Genomic DNA, 18,326 nt, shown 5'->3' on the forward strand with positions numbered 1-18,326 from the left:
TAGTGCTAATGCTATAGACACTTACACAGCTACTATGTACTTGAACTTGCAGATGCGATTTTCTCACCCAGCCTAAGAAGCCCTAAAACCAAAGCATATGATAAGATTTTTGCAGACTAGGGCTATTATGTAAAATCTGATAGATTTCCTATTTTTGCCTGTGTGTTATTCTAAGAAAAGCAATATGAATGGCATATAAAAAGGATTCTAATTCTGGAAATTAAATACTGAAGAATAAAGCTATTCTTTGGCCTTATTTACCAAAAGAACAACAAATGCTGAGACACTGTAATTCAAGAGGATGTGAAGGGTACAACAAACTGATTCATACTTTGCAAATATTCACAAAGTGACCAGGTATGAATACAGCAGAACTGGAAACAATGAGGAACCTGCAAGCATTGACTACTTCTTCAGCTTAGTCAAGTTGTTACATTCTGAAATTCTGTGCAATATAATAAGGATGTCTTCAGGAATAAGGCCTCAAGTCAATGGTCATCATTAAAAAAAAACCAAACAACATAATAGGGTGAAGTGTTGTATAAGAACATCCTTGAAAGTCTGACAACTATATTGCTGCACATAAATGGGAGATAATTTGTGAGAGAAAAAAAATTCACAGTCTATAATTAAACTAACTCCAGCTGTGGGAGCCTCTGTTTTTAAAATATGGGCCTTAGATCTTAAGTAAAACAACAACAAAAATTCAAATTCCACTAAACCTAATCAAAAGTCACTATTTCATATTAGTATAAGTACATTCTTTGCTACTGCAAATACTGTATGCTAGTACATACTTTGCTATTACTCCAATTGAAAAAAAATCTCCCTGAAATATTTAATAGGTTATCTGGGTTTCATGGACAAATTCAAATTCCAGAAATTATAAAGCTCTCTCCCTAATCTGCTCTCAAATTTCAATCAGAGGAATGCATTTTTCAATTCTGACCATCATTTTAGCATTTCTGTGTCATTTAAGTAACTACAAGTCTAGGAAATGCTGAATAAACAGATGAAAGTAAAGCAATTCAGGAACACTTTATTCATTAATTAGATTGTAAGCTACGGGCTGTTTCCCTGCTACTACTTTGCAATGTAATTCATCAAAGTGAAGAAACTCCCTCCGGCAACCAGGACTACTGGTGATGTGAACAACATCTTTGGAATACCCTGAAAATCTTTATTACAATACCTTTTAGGGTATATCTAATGGTCCATCTGACAAATATGCTATTACCTAACATCTGTTAACTTTAGGAATGCATCTCTTTGCAAATACATTAGGTGTTTTTTTCAAGACTTTGATCATTAACCATTCCATTATTAATTCAAAAATATTCCCAAAGATCATAACACCTGAATTTACATCCCTCTACAACTGTATGGTTCTTTCACCGAACAAACTGTTGTGATTACACTGCTTAATAAGAGTTGTTGCCTTCCCCCCCACCCCCTACAAATTAATGACTAGATAGGAGAAATACATAAATATCTGGAATTTTTTTTCCTATAAATATTGTGATACCACATCAACTGCTACAGTAACACCTTTCCAAAAGTTACCAGGTAGGAAGTTATTTCCTGTCCCTTTTCAACATTGGCTATGTTTTTTTTCTTTTTCAAAGTTGTATTTCCAAATATATTTTGGCACAATTTACAATTACAAAGAAAGAAAGGTAAAAAGATCAGTATTCCCCCCACCCACGATGTATTCCTTCTACTTACCCAGGAGGACCGTGAGCCAAATGTTGCTATCGGCTTTTGTGATGAAGGCCTTTCTGTCGACAACAAATACTGCCAAAAGAACACAAGCACCTTAAGCATCACTTAAGCACAGCGTCTATAAAAAGAAATCTGAGCTCTGCAACATTAGTTTTATGTAAAAATCTCGACTAGAGCTCAAAAATGCTGAAAGAAACGTCACTCTGCAAATTCATAATTACACATAAAAGCTTTAAACATCACAGATAGACTACTAAGGTGACTACATAAATCATCAGGTTTTTAATTTATGAAGTAACTTTTACAGAATAACTTGTCAAAAGGGTATTTCTACACAGCTGTGTTACTGGCAAATTTGCTCAAGCAGAAAGTCAGACTTCTAAAGAATACTGAACCCTCCATGCTTTTCAGCAGAAATGAGCCGGTCATGCCAGCACCGCAAGCTGCGATAGTCACACCACCAGACAGACTGTTCTAACAAGAGTTACTTCCACAAGCAGCACGTTTCCCCACTTCCCCCCCAAATGACGCTGAACTGGTAAAAAGCCCTTTCCCCTCCCCTCACCCCCGCTTCTCGCCGATCCCTGCGTGGGTTTTGTCAGCTTCTCTCTCTCTTTACCGTGCCCGCGGTGTGCCAGGCTGGAGCACGGGCCCGGGCAGAGCGGGAGCGCGACCCCGCCGCCGCTGCCGGGCAGCGCCAGACACCGCCCGCCGCCTCCCTGCCCTCCCTGCCTCCTTCCCTCCCGCGGGAGGGACCTTCCCGCCCGCCGGACCACGGCTGCTGCTTCCCGGGAAAAGACGTCCCGGCGCTCTCCTCCCCGGCAAGAGCCACCCCGCGCCACGGGGCAAGGGTGCAGCCACTCGCCGGAAAGAGGGACGGGAAGCGGCGCTCAGCCCCACCGCACTTTTCCCGGACGGAAAGGCCGGCTGCCATCCCCGCGGGGGCAGAGGGAGCGGAGCGGGGGCAGGGTTCGGGGCAGGAACCTCACCTCGGAGCCGGTCTCCGCAGAGGCGCAGGAGACTCAGGGGGCCGCGGCCCAGCACGTCCCGCTCCCCGTTCGCCGCGGGCCCCTCCCGGCAGGGTCCCCGGGGGTCGCCCCTGCCTCCTCGCCGGCCGCCGCCTCCCTTCCGCATGGCGCGGGCCCCGCCGGAGCCCTGCCTGCCGGGCGAGTGCGGCCGGCGGCCGCGGCTGGGGCTGGCGCCCGGCGACTGCTGCTGGTGCTGCTGCTGCTGCCCGGGCTTGAGCGGCGGCGACTCTTTGTTCCTGCCTCGGCTCGGGACGACCATCTCCGCATAGTCCCCGCCGGGGCCGGGGCGCCGCGCCGGAGGGGAGGGCAGCCGAGCCGAGGGGGGCGGTGCTCAGCGAGGAGCGTCCTCCACCCCCTGGCAGGGCCCGGAGGCCACGGGGCGGAGCCGCAGCCGGCGGGCTCGTAGTAACGGGGCGAGGGGGCGGCCGGTGCTCGCTCCGCCGCTGCCGCCGCCGCTCCGCCCGGCTGGACACGTGGGGGCGGGGGCGGCGCTGCCGGCGGGGCGGGAGGGGCCCCGCGGCCCCGCTCCGCCCCGCCGCTCACGGAGGAACGCCCCGGAGCCCGGCGAGCAGCGGGAGGAGGAGGAGAAGGGGGAGGTGGGAGCGGGGCTGTTCCCGCTCACTCCTTCCCTCTCCTTTCCGAGAGACGGCCGCGGTTCTGCCGTCGGTCCCCCTGCGGGCGGGCGGGCCTGCCCCCGCGCTGCTGCGGCCTCGCCCTCCGACACCGCTTGGTGTTTCGCTCAGTTGCCTTTCCCGCTGTTCCTGGGCCGTTCAACTCTCTAATATCGTCTGCTTAAACTGAACCCACCCTAGAAGTGCCCAGCGCCCCTCCACCCGCCCAAATCCCCAAAATTTAACTCCCAGAAGCACTTGTCTGTGTTGTTGCTACGTCCTATAGGGTTTCGCACCACAGAAAACACCCCTCTTCCTTCTCCTCCTTGTTCTGGAGTTTTATTGTGGGTTTGCCTTTGCGATGCGGCCACTTTGCTCATGAGCGCCCTGCAGATCCAGCCAAATCCTTGCTTGGGGTTCAGAGGTTAAAAGGTGCCCCGTTGCAACCCTGTTATGCAGACCCTTGGGACATGAGGTGTTTCATGATTTTCCAGAGCTTCAGGAGCTCCCAGTCACAATCCCTGAAGTTCCTAGTCGAATTACTCCTCTTTGAAGAGTGACGAATATACAGTACAACTGTGGAACAAGACCCAGCTACAGCAAAGCCATTGTTCTTCCTCCTTCTTGTGCTCTCCTACTCTGGACAGAACAGTGCTCAGGCAGTGGCTCATCCGATAGGAATATTAATTTAAATACCACTTTTTGGTGGTATTGGTTAAATATAGCAGAGTATAACATATAACCTACTCGGTAAATGCAGCCTTTCCAAACAGATCCATTTCGCTCTTCTTTTACCTCTTCTTTTTCTCTTTCTTGACTGTAGCTATTCCTTGCCTTCCTGGTGCTCCTGATTGCTGTCTTCAGGCTTTTCTTTATCCCTCTGCACTCGTCATTTTATGTTCTTGCTCAAAAAAGTTTTCTATGTTTGAGTTTTCCATTTAACTCTGTTTACTTTTCCTAGCCTTTCCACTTTTTCCTCTGACATAACATATGTAGGTTTCTTCTAAAATGTTTACAACCTCGTTATGTCCATCTCCTTTTCCTAACCATTTTTATGAATCTTCTGTGAAACACAAGGTTTTAGTCTAATGTGGAAAATACCACACTAAGTATTTTTAAAAATTATTAAACAGATAGATAACTGTCACATTGTTAGCACAGGAAAGTAATTTCCGTTCAGATCCAGCTACTGAGGCAATGGAAGTGTAAGAACAGGATGGCTGTTGCTGTCTTTGTGGTAGTAGTAAGGCCGTTTACACCCCAATAAGGTTGTGAAGATAAAACTGGGACTAAACAAACCAGCCTGTGGGACTGACAGAAATCCTGTGTGTCCAAGTCCTCTTGGCCCATATTTCTTTCCTTGCTGGGGGAGAATCAACCTTTTACCACTAGCTGTTTTGGGGAGATAACTGTAAAGGACATGTATTACACTGATCTCAAAGAAGCAAGCAAGGAAGAAGCACAATTTTTCATAGAAGACAGACGGTCTCCTGAGTACCCAGGCTCTTCTTCCAACATGAATTATGTGTGGCAGTTTCATATTGCAAGAAACATTTATCTGTGCTTATTACATACTAAATATAAATGAAGGCATAAAAGGAGCACCTTTCAAGTGTTTGAAAACTACATACTATTTTCCCCACCTGCTTTTCAGGAGAAAAAGTCCCACAATCTGCTTTTCTTTGTATTTGGTTTTAATTGAGTAGCCTTGTTATAACTGTTGTTGCTGTCTGAGTGATTGAAGGGTACAGACTCCAGATAGAGTTTTGTACATAAGCAGCATAGAAAAAGAGCAATACGATACGTTCTGCTGATTTTTAACTCCTGTAACCTATATTTCAATGTTTGCCAAAATCAATAGAGTCATGGAACACTTAGAAACTTGAAGGGTTGATATTATTAAGGTTCATAAAATTGCTGTGGGATGGCTCAACCATTGAGATTAACTGGGCCTGCTCCAGCCTGCAGCAGATCAATTACCTTCAGGCTGTTTTCTCATAATAAAACTCTTCAGGCAATTTATTTCAACAGGTGCCCCCCACAGAATCTGGCTACAAAGGCACATACTACTAAACAATTCTAAAGGTTTTAAAAGTTACTATAAGTGTACAAAAACAGAACATCACATTCTTAAATGTAAAGGTGCCCATATTCAGCAACCATGAATTGCTATAGAAAACCTCCAACACTATTTCAGAAGAACTGCAGTAGAGCAGTACACCTCTAAAAATAAAATGACATTTGTTTCAAACTACAAGTAATAAGAAATGAAACTTAGGTTTATATCATCACAGGAATTGCACATTTTTTTGAGAAGTGAAGAAATGAAACTTGGGTTTATATCATCACAGGAATTGCATATTTTTTTGAGAAGTGCTATGTTTAATATCCAGTATCACGTTTCAGACAGTGTGGCTCATTACTAATCTTGCACACTACAGCAAAATGAGTGATTCCAATAAATCTTTCTGTTTATAACAAAAAAGGAAGGGAAGGAAAGAAATATATCTCTGGAAATAAATTAGATTTTTCTGAACTCTCAAGGGTGCTGACAGACTTATGCAAGTACACAGGAGAGAGACATTGTCTTAATCAGATTGTCCTAACTTCTTTTGTCCAGGGAAAGCAAAATCCGTGAGAGTTTGTTCCACAGTTTTCTGCTGTCCCAGAACAAGGCACATTCTGAAACACAATATTTCTGTTTCCACTAGGTCTTCTCTATTTCTTTGCTCACACATTTTCTATGATCACTGGACTGTCCCTTCATATTTCCAAATCACTGACAGATATCAGCAATCTTAGCTGCATAGTGGTTGTGACACGCTGTCAGTGGAAATAATTCACAGTCCTTAGGAATAAGCCCCTGCTAGTGAAGCACATTGGCCTTGGCAGTTCCTATACATTCTCTAACAGCATTCGTTCCTCGGGATGCTGGACAGGCTCACCTCATTACCAAACAGTAACAGAGAGCTTGCATTCCTCTCCCCCACTCATTCTCATCTTCTGTATTGTTTCATTACAAAAAAGCTTTTTCTTTTTCTCTTGCCTCAAATGAGACCTTTGCTTTCTAGTTTGTTACCAATACCAATCCTCTCTCTCTCCAGTCACCTTCAAGGTGGTCTGAATAAGGGTGCCAGTAGAGATTCCCTTTTTCAGTCTGTAAAGGTGTTTCTTGTACTGCTTTGCTTTGTTCCAGTGGCACTGCCTCAGAGCGTATTCTGCAGATTTTGTGACAAGGCTGCCGTTTCCACCTACCACAGGGCTTTGCTTCTGTGAAGTTTCTGTTGATCCCCCATACTTTCACACGTTCAGCAGCAGACTTAATAATAGCAGGACTGCATTGTAGCAAGTTAGGGAACTTCAGGCTCCCTTTCCTTGTTCATTTAATCCAAGGTTAGCATGCAATGAAGGCATGTTCTAGAAAGTATGTCTCTTCAGAAAACCACTGTGTGACTGGTTAGATGTACTCAACCTAGCATTAAATGAGCCATTTTGAGTGCTGACAGCAAGAGAGCTGCAGCAATGTGGTGCTCAGAGCCTCAGGTAACTAACCAGGATGTTAGAGCATTTTGAGCTCCACGCCATATGGCCATATCTGACTTAACTCATTATTTATACTACTTGAGCTTCAGTCACAGAACAGACAAATTCTAACTTACAGAAAGATCTTTATGAAAACAGAAATATTTGGGACCTCTTCTTGTGAAGACCAGGCTGAATATAAGTGCAGAAGACAAAGCAGTCTTGTAAGGCCGAAGTACAGATGTGGGGTTGCCATTGGAGTTTGTACATGGAGGAATTTGCCAGGGAAAAAGAAAAACAGCAGAATGCAGTGGCAAACTGTTATAGTGTGTACCTTGTCCTTTCTAACAGCTTTGTGGGACCAGTTCACTTTCTGCAGGATACAAATATTCCCCCTTGAGCTAACCCCTTTAAACATACATTACCTGTATTCTGAGGAGGGGGAAGTATGCTCCTGGTAGGTTAGTAATCTGATCTCTGCTTGCCCATGTCTGCTCATATGTGTCTTCTCTCACTTTTAAAGTTGCAGTTGCATTAACTTTAACTTTTATATATATAAAAAAACATGTAAAACTGCATTATCTGTGTCTGTATGGCTAACTGCTCATACAACCAAAACCTTGTTTCTACTAGAAACAAATAAGAACAATTTACCTAGCTTGCCTACACTGGCAACAACAACAAAAGAAACAAAAAAAATCACGTATTTTGAATGAGAGGTAATGAAAGCCCTTCTATCTTTGACATGGAAATGACTTCCTTTGTTTTTATAATGTTGATTACAAGCCTCAAACTTCCTGCTGCCAGAATAACACTGAAGAACATTAGTGACTCAGAAAACCTCATTAGTTTCCACCAGAGTTCTGGTTATTTCTTTGCTTTCAGTTTCCAGTACCATATATTCATGCTACCTTAAGTGCTTCCCTGCAGCTCTGAAGAAAAAAAAAAAAAAAGCTAAAAAAAAGGGGCTGCTAAATACTGTGACTTCAGAAAAGAAATTGTGAGAACCTTTTAGGTAGTTCTAACATATTTCCAGTTACCCTTCTTCCCTTGCTGCAGACAGAACGATGAAAGAGCACAAGGCGTTCATTTGCCCTATTGAGCAGCTGACTGGGAAGATTTGGCAATGCTCCTTCCTAAGTTGTCATAGGGACATTTCTCTCTCTCTCAGGATTTTTCATAGAGGTGCACAGAGAGAAATGTTCCTGTGACACTAAGTCATGTAGTGTAAGCATCTCCTCCCAACTGAGGCCTGGAATGTTTCTGTAATTCTTCACTGTTCTGAGGACTTTTAACTCCTCTGCATGACATAATCTCCTTACAGATTTCAAAATTAAGATCTCTTGCTGTACATGCCACATTCTCATTGCGTGGCATTTGGCCACTGTGAGTAGTCATGCTAATTTGGCATAGATGCTATGAGTCAGAGCCACAGCAACTGCATCTCATTATGCTTCTATTTGGAGGAGCAAATTATTGAGTAAGTTATCCGAGGACCACAGAACTCAATATTTACAAGTAGAAGTGATGGATCCGGCTTCCCCTAACCTGATTTACTAGCCACGGTGGTTTTACTTAATCTTTTATGGAGTCGGTGTTTATCTGCTATGTCTCTAAGTAGCAGCTGCCAAAAGATGCGTCAGAGAACACGGAGGAAACAGCTTGCAGCGACCAGCAGAAGCTAAGTGATAACAACAGAACAGGACCATATGAACACGGGCTGAGCTACTACTGTATTTCATGGCAGATGCTCGCTGTGTGAGATTGAGAATATAGACACCACTTATGGTGGAAATACAGGAAGATCAGCAATACGCTTAGAAACAGGAGGAAAGCAATGATCTGGAAGTGCTCACAGAATAGCTTTTCAGTGAAGAACTGGCAGAGCAGCCAGATGTGAGAGACGGTGGGGCTCTTGAAATATGTTGCCATATTGAAGTCAGTATGTCTGCATTGGTGGAGATTTACTGGCAAATCTGTTTTGGCAAGAGAAACTTGTGGACCACTGTGAAATACAAACAGCTGTATCAGAAACAGCTGCAGGGTCTAAGCTTGCCTGGTCAGATGTTAGCAAGTTTATTTTTCACTCTTTGCTTAACCTGATTTTCATTTCAGTGGGCATTCCAGAATGTGCTTTGCTGCTCTGGTTACTGGAGGTCGAGAAGAGACACATTAAGACAGTGATAGAAAGTACCTCTGGCAAGCTGAGCAGCATGGCAGACAAGACTGAAGACAAGATAATCCTACACATTAAACACCCCTTAAGTGACAAACAATTCTTGGTTTGGGAATGCTACTTGCTTCCTGTATATGATTGAGAAAGGGTGTCTTCTTTATGAGAAACTGAGGTGACTAACCCAGTCACTTTGAGGGGTGCAGGTCATTTTCTTGGTAGATCTGGTCTTTTTGCTAGATACCTTATGAAGAGGAGGAAAAAAAGAGATACTGTGGCTACAAACCGTTTAATCTATACCCATAGAAGACTAAAAATATGCTACAAATTTTACACATAAAAGTTTTGAAAATGGTACTTGGAGTCCCTGTTGGTGACTAAAAGTAGTAGTTGCATCTTCTCATCTCCTTCACCTTTTGAACTTTTTGACAATCTGTCTCCGAGCATGATCCTAAATACTTCATTATACATTCTTAAACTTTGTTAAGAATGGCACCCAACTCAGACTTTAAAGTCTGTGTTCACAAAACATTAAGATCTGCCACAGTGTCACGCATCTTGATGGAATTCATCCCTTTTTTTCAATTTATTCCTGTGGGAGTTTGTAGTGATCCTGCCTTTACACTATATCTAAGTCCCAGCCCTCCTTTCTTTTTGACATTATTTCTCTGATCTCTAGAACTACTAAGAAATAGAGTTTTTGTTTGCTGTTTTTTTCTGTTGGAATAGGGCATTTGTCTGTGTCTGATCAGCTGCGTTCACAAAAAGGCTCCATTACAGCCCCGTTTGAAGCTTATTTTTGAGGTCACAATGCCCTCTACTGTCCAATGCATCCTCTCTGCTGCTGCATCATCACAATTAAAAACAACAGCAGGTGAAATAACACGTTCATTTGTGTTTCAATATACTCTTTCATCTAGGCTAGTAGGCCAAGTCTGGCGTTGTTTGATTGATTGAAAAGAAAACAGATTGGCTGGGCCATTATCACGTCTTGCTGACTAATGCTGCTTTGTCAGAGTTGCTGATAATTTAAATTAAACCACTGGTCTAAGCGGATCTTGAATCACACCTGACTTGTAAATGTTGTGTAAATCTACATAAGGAAGCACTTGGAGATGCATGCAAAGTAAGAAGAATCAGGCCTGTGTTTCAAGTACAAGTTGTAAATACCTCTGCCACAGATTTGTATTGCTCCAGGTGATCATTCCAGCTCTGCAGATACAAATTACCTGTTACTTACAGAGGTGTTCTTTTCAAGCTCCTCTTCAATTTGTGTTTGTCTTCACTCTCTCCACGAGTGGTGTGTGGCAACATAGGTAGTTTCACTTCCCTGTGAATGCCACCTGGAGCACCACAGACTGTCCTGTGAGAATGCCTGGGACCATTCCTGCTGGCCCACCAACTTGTGGTCTTGTGCTCACAAGTAACCACAGACCCTTGGTGGCACTCCTTCTCTTATCCCAAAAGCCCCATTTACATTTTCACAAGGCATGGACAGCTCTGCCAATTCCATCCCTACCATCAGAACTTTTGATTTTACCAAAAGCAATTCAAATGAAGTATCTATAGGCAACAAAAATCTCTAGCCTCACCCATTTCTCAAGAAGCATGCAGCTGTCAGACTGAAGAGATTTTATAAAGGAAGGGGGGAAATTCCTAAGATATACTGTTTGCTTCATAATCTCAATTTGTTTTTAGTTTGACAGAATAACTCATTGTGCTCAGACAGCAGCAGCTGACTTATTGTTTCACCAGGCAGGTGCAACCACTCCAGTTCCTCAATGTGCTACAACTCATTTCCCAGTAAAGGATCTTGTAGCATGGCTCCCCGTGGCATGATCCGTGGGAGTTCAGAGGATTTCTCTTCCAGAAAGATTGCATTGATGATATATATCATTGATGATGGACTGAAGCGTGAATACTGGATGGCATTCATCTTCTCCTGCTAGCCCCACAGCAAAATGAGAAGAATTCACTAAATAATGCCCTTTCAAGTGTGCATATACAAGTATATGTGTTTGAATGCATGTATATATAAAAAGCATCTATAAAATGCTAAAAATCTTGCACTGCTGGGCATGGAAGGCATATATCACAAGACAGACCTGTCTTTTGCCATTTCTCCCATGCAGCTATCATGTCATAAAGTCACAGAGAATTTCACTGAGTAGAGCTGTGGTTCCAGAATGAGTCCCAGGGCTGCGCTGCAACGATACTGTGGCCCACTAGTAATCCTGGGTTTTGCTACAGAAATACTTCATGGGAAGGATGCTTTTAAAATTGCCACTTAATGGAAGGAGAAAAGGATGTCAAAGAGCAGAATGACTGTCAGAACAAGATGATAAAGTTTTAAAAGGTATTTCCTCATTAGGGAGAACTTTCTGATCTGTTGAGGTACTTGGGAAAATTCTGTCTGCCTTTCCAACAGACCACTAACAACTCAAAACTGCCTGCACCAGGTTTGAAGTCGTTTCATGTTTGCACACCATATGGGGAGTTCCATTTTACAGGCAGCATGGAACTTCCACATTTCAGCTGTCATTTTAAGCCTTATTGCCAGCATTGTCAGAAAAACTGCGGAAGAAAGAATACAAAATGGATTATGACAGCCTCACTTTGCAGTCATCTATTAACTTTAGTTAGTACTGGGGAGATCTCAGCTAAAGGAATGTGTCTGATAGTGAACACTGCACTTCAGTGGTGCAGACCCACTGAAAGACAGGGACTTTTCCTAATCTCCTTTATCCCTTGCTGTCATCCTTATTTTACATCAGCCATGGTAGTTGCAAAGCAGATTTCCCCCTCCACCAAGCACATACACACAGCAGAAAATACCCCTGAGGTCTACACAAGGAAGATGCAAAAAGTAGCCTGGAGAATAGTAATCAAAAGAATGTAATATCAGTTTTCAAATGGGCAAAAGGTCGCTATAAGAAGTGACAGGAGCATGGATAAGGAGTGAAGGGCTAAAATTTCTGTCTGGGTCAGGTTAGATATTAGGGCCAATTTCTAAAGAAAGAATAGTTAAGCGTCAGAATCTTTAAAGGACCTGTGGAGTCTCCATTGTTGGGGTCTCTTAAAAACAAAAAAAGATAAACATTTCCAGAGGTGGTTTAATTATAAACTGATCTTGGCTTGAGTCAAGGAGATGATCTCTGAAGACCCCTTCCTGCCCTACCTATTATTATTATATACCAGCTAATCCCTCAGTGAGTATGAAAAAAATTCATCCCAAGTACCCCCTGACCCAGCTTTGAGCTTGAGACCACCCAGCTCCTAATATACCGAGGAAAATGCTACTTTTACCCTGAGATGCCATGCTGTTTATCACAAAGGCTCTATGTAACTTGGAGATTATCAGTCTTCAACAGTAAACTACATGGGCAACACCTTCAAATTTCAAATTTTGCCACTACCTGAAAAAGAAAAAAAAACAAACAAGAAAAGAGAAAGAACTCTGAAAGCAGAAGAGCGGGGACAAACCTATAATATTTGCTTAGGCCTTTCTCTTGAGGTGGGAGAGCAGAAGAAGAAAAGAAGGAAGAAGTAACACTGAGTTTGCAGTTGAAAACTGGCCTGGGTCTTAAAGAGGCACACAGGTCTCACTACTAGGCCTGCCACAGATCTACTTTCTAAGTACAGTGGATGGTCTAAAGTGAAGTGATAACAAGGAAGGAAGAGAACTGTGACAATATTTGATTTTTAGTATTGAGAATAGGGGATGTGTATGTGGAATGAGAATGAAGAGGAGTAGGCAATAAATGAGGAAGAAAATGAAAAGTCAGAGGACAAAGAAGGAAAGAAGAAAGAAAAGTCATATTAGAAAATAACCTTAAATGTGCAAGTTCAACAGAGGCCTAAATCCACCAAAGATTCTGTGCTTTTCAGTGTTTCATATGTTTTTAAAGGAGTACTACAGGTAGAAAAAAAATCTAAGTGCTGAAGTGAATTTTGGTCCTGGAATCTGCATCGCCTGACCTGCTGCTTATAGTAGGTCAAATACCCCAAAACATTACATTCCCAAAGACATGTAAAAACCAGTCAGCCATGGTTAAATTTCTCATGTAATTCAAGAGATTGAAAATGCATCCTTGTATGTATCTTCTCTACCTCAGGATACAATAAATGTTGCTTTCTCATGGCATCATATCCAGTCTATTGCCGTCGTTCAAGAGTGGGTCTATTCTGTGATAGATTTTTGCTGCTGTCTTCTTTTGAACTGACTTGAGGTTTCTTCCTACTCAGAATTTCCACAAATATGTCCCTTGAAAGTCTTGTGAAGAGCCTGTTTCTGGTTCTCACTCCTCAATGTCACTACTACCTGAATTAGAATCACAGAAGGATAGAAAATGCTGAGTTGGAAGGACCCCATCAGGATCATCGAGTCCAACTCCTGGTCCTGCACAGGACACCCTGGGAATCACACCATGTGCCTGAGAGCATTATCCAAACGCTTCTTGAGATCAGACAAAGCTTGGTGCTGTGACAACTTCCCTGGAGAGCCTCTTCCAGTGCCCAGGCCCCCTCTGGCTGAGCAGCCTTTTCCTGATACCCAGTCTAAATCTCATCTGATTCAGCTTCATGATGTTTCCTCAAGTCCTGTCACTGGTTGAGGAGATCAATGTCTGTCGCTCCTCTTTCCCTCACAGGGAAGGGAGGGCTGCAGTGAGGTCTCCCCTCAATCTTCTCCAGGCTGAACAGACCAAGTGACTTCAGCTGTTTCCCCTCAAGCCCTTTCACCATCCTCATTGCTCTCTTTTGGATGCTGTCTAACAGCTTCATGTCTTTTTTATATTATGATGCCCAAAACTGCACACAGAACTCAAGCTGAGACCCTTGCTTGGCTGGAGATGCTGTGCCTGTTGCCCCTCAGGACAGGATTGACCCTCCTGGCTGCCAGGGCACTGCTGACTCATGTTCAGCTTACTGTCAACCAGGACCCCCCAGGTCCTTCCGCAGCGCTGCTCTCCAGCCTCTCATTCCCTGTGCACACAACTGGAGCTGTCCTGTCCCGGGTGCAGAATTTGGCACTTGCCCTTCTTAATATTCATAGAAGAACTGCACCCCTTGTACAAGAAGAAAAGGAAAGCCAAAGAAGGCAAAGATGTTCACACCCACCTTGCAAAAAGAGATTACAACCTTCAAGTTTTTCTTACACTTCTTCTGTTGCAAGGTCCTTAATAAACACTGTCAGGTTTCTGTCCTATCCCTGCTCTCCTCTTTGGAGTTGCCCTATCCATGTCTTAAAGTCCCTGTAGTTTTAGCACTGATGGAATTGGAATTTTTTTTCCTGGGGTTCAGCCCTCCTGTTTCTAAAAAAGCTCTCCAAATATGACTTGGAAGAAGAAGGATTTCAAATTCAAGACCAGTCATATGTCTTTACTCCTCAGAGATGGCAGGGCTATGGTAGACACATGCTTTGGACTTCAGCATTTCCATTAAAAGGGAATTATTCCCATTTCACTAGGGAGTTCGGCTGAGACAACCTGATCCTTTTGCAGAGACTATTAATCCTTTCCATTGTGTGATTCCATTTCTTTCATTGTGACCACTTGAATACAAAATCTAAAATCATGACGATTACAGAGGAAAATAAGTCCTTATGCTCATGATTTTTACTCAGTTTCCTACAGAAAAAGATGTTTGGATATATGAATTCATCTAATCACATTAAATTATTTTTTACTATATAGCCAGTTTCAACTTAATTCAACATTACACTTTCTGAGACCCGAAATGAAGGGCTGCAAATGTATGAAAACGATCGCCACAAAAGAAAATATATGCCTCTTTATGCAAACATGCAATCTACATAGTTTTGCCCTGAGTAAGGTGTTAGGTGTGGCATGATTGCCCGGTTCAGCAGCAGCAAGTCCTGAGCAACTATTCAGTTACACAACTCTGGTGTGGAAAGAAAGCTCTAAGTGGGTGCAGACATATGCTTTAATCCTTGCAAGGCTTCCTGAGCTTTGTAAATTGGCTTTTGTGTAAATGAAAATCAGGCTGTGTATTTTCTGCTTGGTATGGTGTTGAGGGCATGTTCCAAAAGTACTTAAAGATTACTCTTGTTAAGATACAGAGCAAAATAATTGTTTTGTCTACCTGGAAGAAATTAGAAGTAGTACATGTAGATACAAGCTAATTCTTTTCTCTTGCTCAGGCTCATTTATTGCAGACAACAGTAGTATTTGTTTAAAATAAGAGAGTAAAAAAATTTATATCTTACCATTCTTAATCCAAAAAGACATTTATGACTTGCCTGGATGCCATCCAACTAGTAAGTAGAAAACAAACAAACAAAACAACTGTGATAAAAACAAACAGGGAAAAGCCTAATCAATTTAAGAAACATAAATAGTTATCCGATGCAGGCCAGCATGCTTTCACTCACCATGGGGATTTTGTACCTGAGGACCTGGTAGAAAATCTGGGAAAACATACCCGAGGCAGCCTGTGTTACATACTGTGTTTGGGGGATAAAAAGGGGCATCGCTGCCTGAAAAACGTCCGAGGCATTCCAGTGAAATTGCGCAGTGGCGGCAGAAGAGGTTCCCGGGCTAAGAACTGAGTTACCGCTGTGTCACAGGGGAGCGAGGGCAGGGGAGAGGGGAGGCAGCGGGAATTTAGGCAATGCCTGAATTGAGGTGGGGCGCACGGAAAATATTGCGTAGACAAATCCCCCTTTTTCTCACCCCCGTTTTGTCCCTTTGGCTGTTTCCGCTGGCGGAGGTGCCGCCGGCAGAGGGCACAGGGCGCCCGCGGGATGCGCGGCTGCGCTCCGCGTCCGGGCGGCCCCTGCCTCGCAGGTGTGCTGCCCAAAAACCAGCAGCTTTCGATTAGGGACGAACCGAAATGTTCTCGTGTCTGCCTACCTTCAGAGTAGGTTGAGTGTTAGGGCACGAGCAAGAAACTCGCTGAAACTCATTGATTCCTGACAAGTAATCATGAAGGTGACTGCCCTACTTCTTTTTCCCTTTTTAAAAAAATTTTTTAATCTAATAGTAAAAGCTATGATGGAGTGGCAGTGAATAATACAGTAAATTAAATAGTCAAGTGGAGGAGTGTCTTAGGACCCCACATGGCCAAGAATTTCAGTGATAAGTGCTCTTGTCAAAAGAAAGGTCTGGTTCCTGGAAGCGGAAATGAGTTTCTAATTCAGACCAAATGATGTTCAGCTGGAAATAAAAAGAGGAAACTATATCAGAAGTTGAAAATAAAAAGTTATTTGATAGGTGATGAAGTGTCTTAGTATTTCAGTTGAAGCTGATGTAAATTAATAAGTTTACAAGAAGTTGTGATTAACTTGAAAACACAGTCAAATATTTTCAGTGAATACGACATTGTGAGTTTACCCAAAATGTGTGAGTCTTCTTCTTCTTAATTTAAATCAGCCCTTCATACTCCTCTGAATTTGATTTTTGCATTTTCATTTGATTCTGAATTAATTTTCCCCTATTTTTCCAGTTCATCAGCCAACCAGAAACCATCTACAAGCCCTTTTCCTTTAGAGTCCTAAAGTGTGTGTGAAGAATTGCAGTGAAAAGTCACTTTGCCATTACTGTTTATTTTGGTTATGTAACTGGAATAAATTATATTAGAGATAAATGTATTTTCTGACATAGAAACAACAGCAAAAATTATTATGTTCCCAGTCCCAAATATTAAAAGAAAAGAATAAGTGTCCAAACAAGAATTACAAGGTGGTTTATGTATTAGTATCCTGAATTTTGAAACATTTATTCCATCTTAGTTTCCTCTCACCTTTTTTCTTTTTGATGGAAGGTGAAGATCTCATGAAATTCTGTTTCTCATGTCCATACTTTTAAAAGCAACACAAGGTGAAACAACACAAAATTCACAGTAAAATTACCAAAGAAAAATCGGAGGATACCTTGAAGTGGAAAAGGTTGGTTTCCCTAATGCTGAATTGAAAAGTTTTAGTCTTAAAATTAGATTATGGGGAATAGACATCCCACATTAAAATTTAAAAGTACTCTTTTACCTTATAACTCTACGTGTGGATATCCAATATATGTGGGTTTGGGTGGAGCAAGAAGAACAACTAGTTTATAATGTCTTGTATATACAAATAAGGAAATCCAGTTAAAACAGCTGAAATCACACTTGTGTTCAATAAAGAAACTCCCTGCTGTGGTCCTTTCCATCACAGAGATGCACAGTACCTACAGAATCAGGTTTATGCCTGAACTTTTTCATGTTTAGGAATTATGGTTCTTTTTATTAGCAAAAGTGCAGACCATCATGTAACATTTTTGCAAAGACTTGCTTTTTTTTTTTTAACTTTTGATTTCCTCACTAGCTTGAAACATCTCATTCAAAAGCTAGTTTTCAAAGTGACTTCACATGGAGGAATCTATTTTAAGGCATTGGTTAATTCAACATCAGTGAAGTGTGGAGAGAAACAAAAATGAAGTCATTGTTCATTGTGAAATATGTCATATTCAATGGTGGGGGAAATTTTGCAGACCTCTCTTTCTTTTCTCAATTTTATTCCAACCGATTGGTGCACTTATTAATTCTTATGGCTTTCATTAGTTAAATTAAGATGACACACTGTTCTCTGTTTCCTTTTCTGGGGTCTTTTTCGTCTTCTCTAAATAATTTCTCCATCTGGATGCATGTTCAGCACTTGCCATGAATCCCAGATAAAGCAGAAATCCATTATTGCCATCCCATTTGTTGTCTTTGTGTGTTTGGATAACTAGTTTAAGCCACATTTGAGCAACTTATTTTATGTGGACATAGTCCAGAATCAAAGCAGTAAACAGGGAATTAGCAGTGTATTCAAACACAAAAATTAGAATAAGCATTCATATTTCCTGTGTTTAGACATGCTTACACTGGTGCTTTTTAAATTTTTTTTCAGTTAGAATCTGGTATAGCTGAAATTTGGATGTATGATCTGGTTTTCCTTCAGGTTACGTGTTATGGAAACCTTCTTTCGAAGCTAGAGTTGTCTTTAACCATACTGCAGTTTTGTTTATGGTCATATTGCACGTGTGACTTTTAGTATTCTTTTTTGTGGTTTGCAATTTCTCATGTGATTTTAGGTTTTAAAATGTCTGCCCTATTCTCATGTTATCATGTTGTGCATAGTCAGTGCAAAGTTTTGTGCTTGGCACATAGGGCAATTCATCTCAAAATTACATGTTATTTGCTTAATTTGGTATTTCTATTTACACTAACTCTAAATATCCACTTGCATCTTATGATCAGCTTCCAATTTATTTCTGCTCTTGCATCCAGACT

At 42.1% G+C, this 18,326-nt stretch overlaps 1 protein-coding gene across 1 annotated transcript in view; it reads right to left on the reverse strand.

The window, feature by feature from the left end:
• DPY19L1 (dpy-19 like C-mannosyltransferase 1) overlaps positions 1-3,238 on the reverse strand; it is a 44,520-nt gene extending 41,282 nt beyond the window's left edge. The window contains exons 1-2 of the mRNA XM_002197167.7: positions 2,712-3,238; positions 1,726-1,794 (exon numbers count right to left, since the gene is read on the reverse strand). Coding sequence (XP_002197203.6) covers positions 1,726-1,794; positions 2,712-3,009 — 367 coding nt within the window. The 5' untranslated portion in view covers positions 3,010-3,238. The remainder of the gene's footprint in view (positions 1-1,725; positions 1,795-2,711) is intronic.
• Between the last annotated feature and the right edge of the window lie 15,088 nt (positions 3,239-18,326).

The sequence above is a fragment of the Taeniopygia guttata genome, chromosome 2, assembly GCF_048771995.1.
Source record: "Taeniopygia guttata chromosome 2, bTaeGut7.mat, whole genome shotgun sequence".
Classification (NCBI taxonomy): Eukaryota; Metazoa; Chordata; class Aves; order Passeriformes; family Estrildidae; genus Taeniopygia; species Taeniopygia guttata.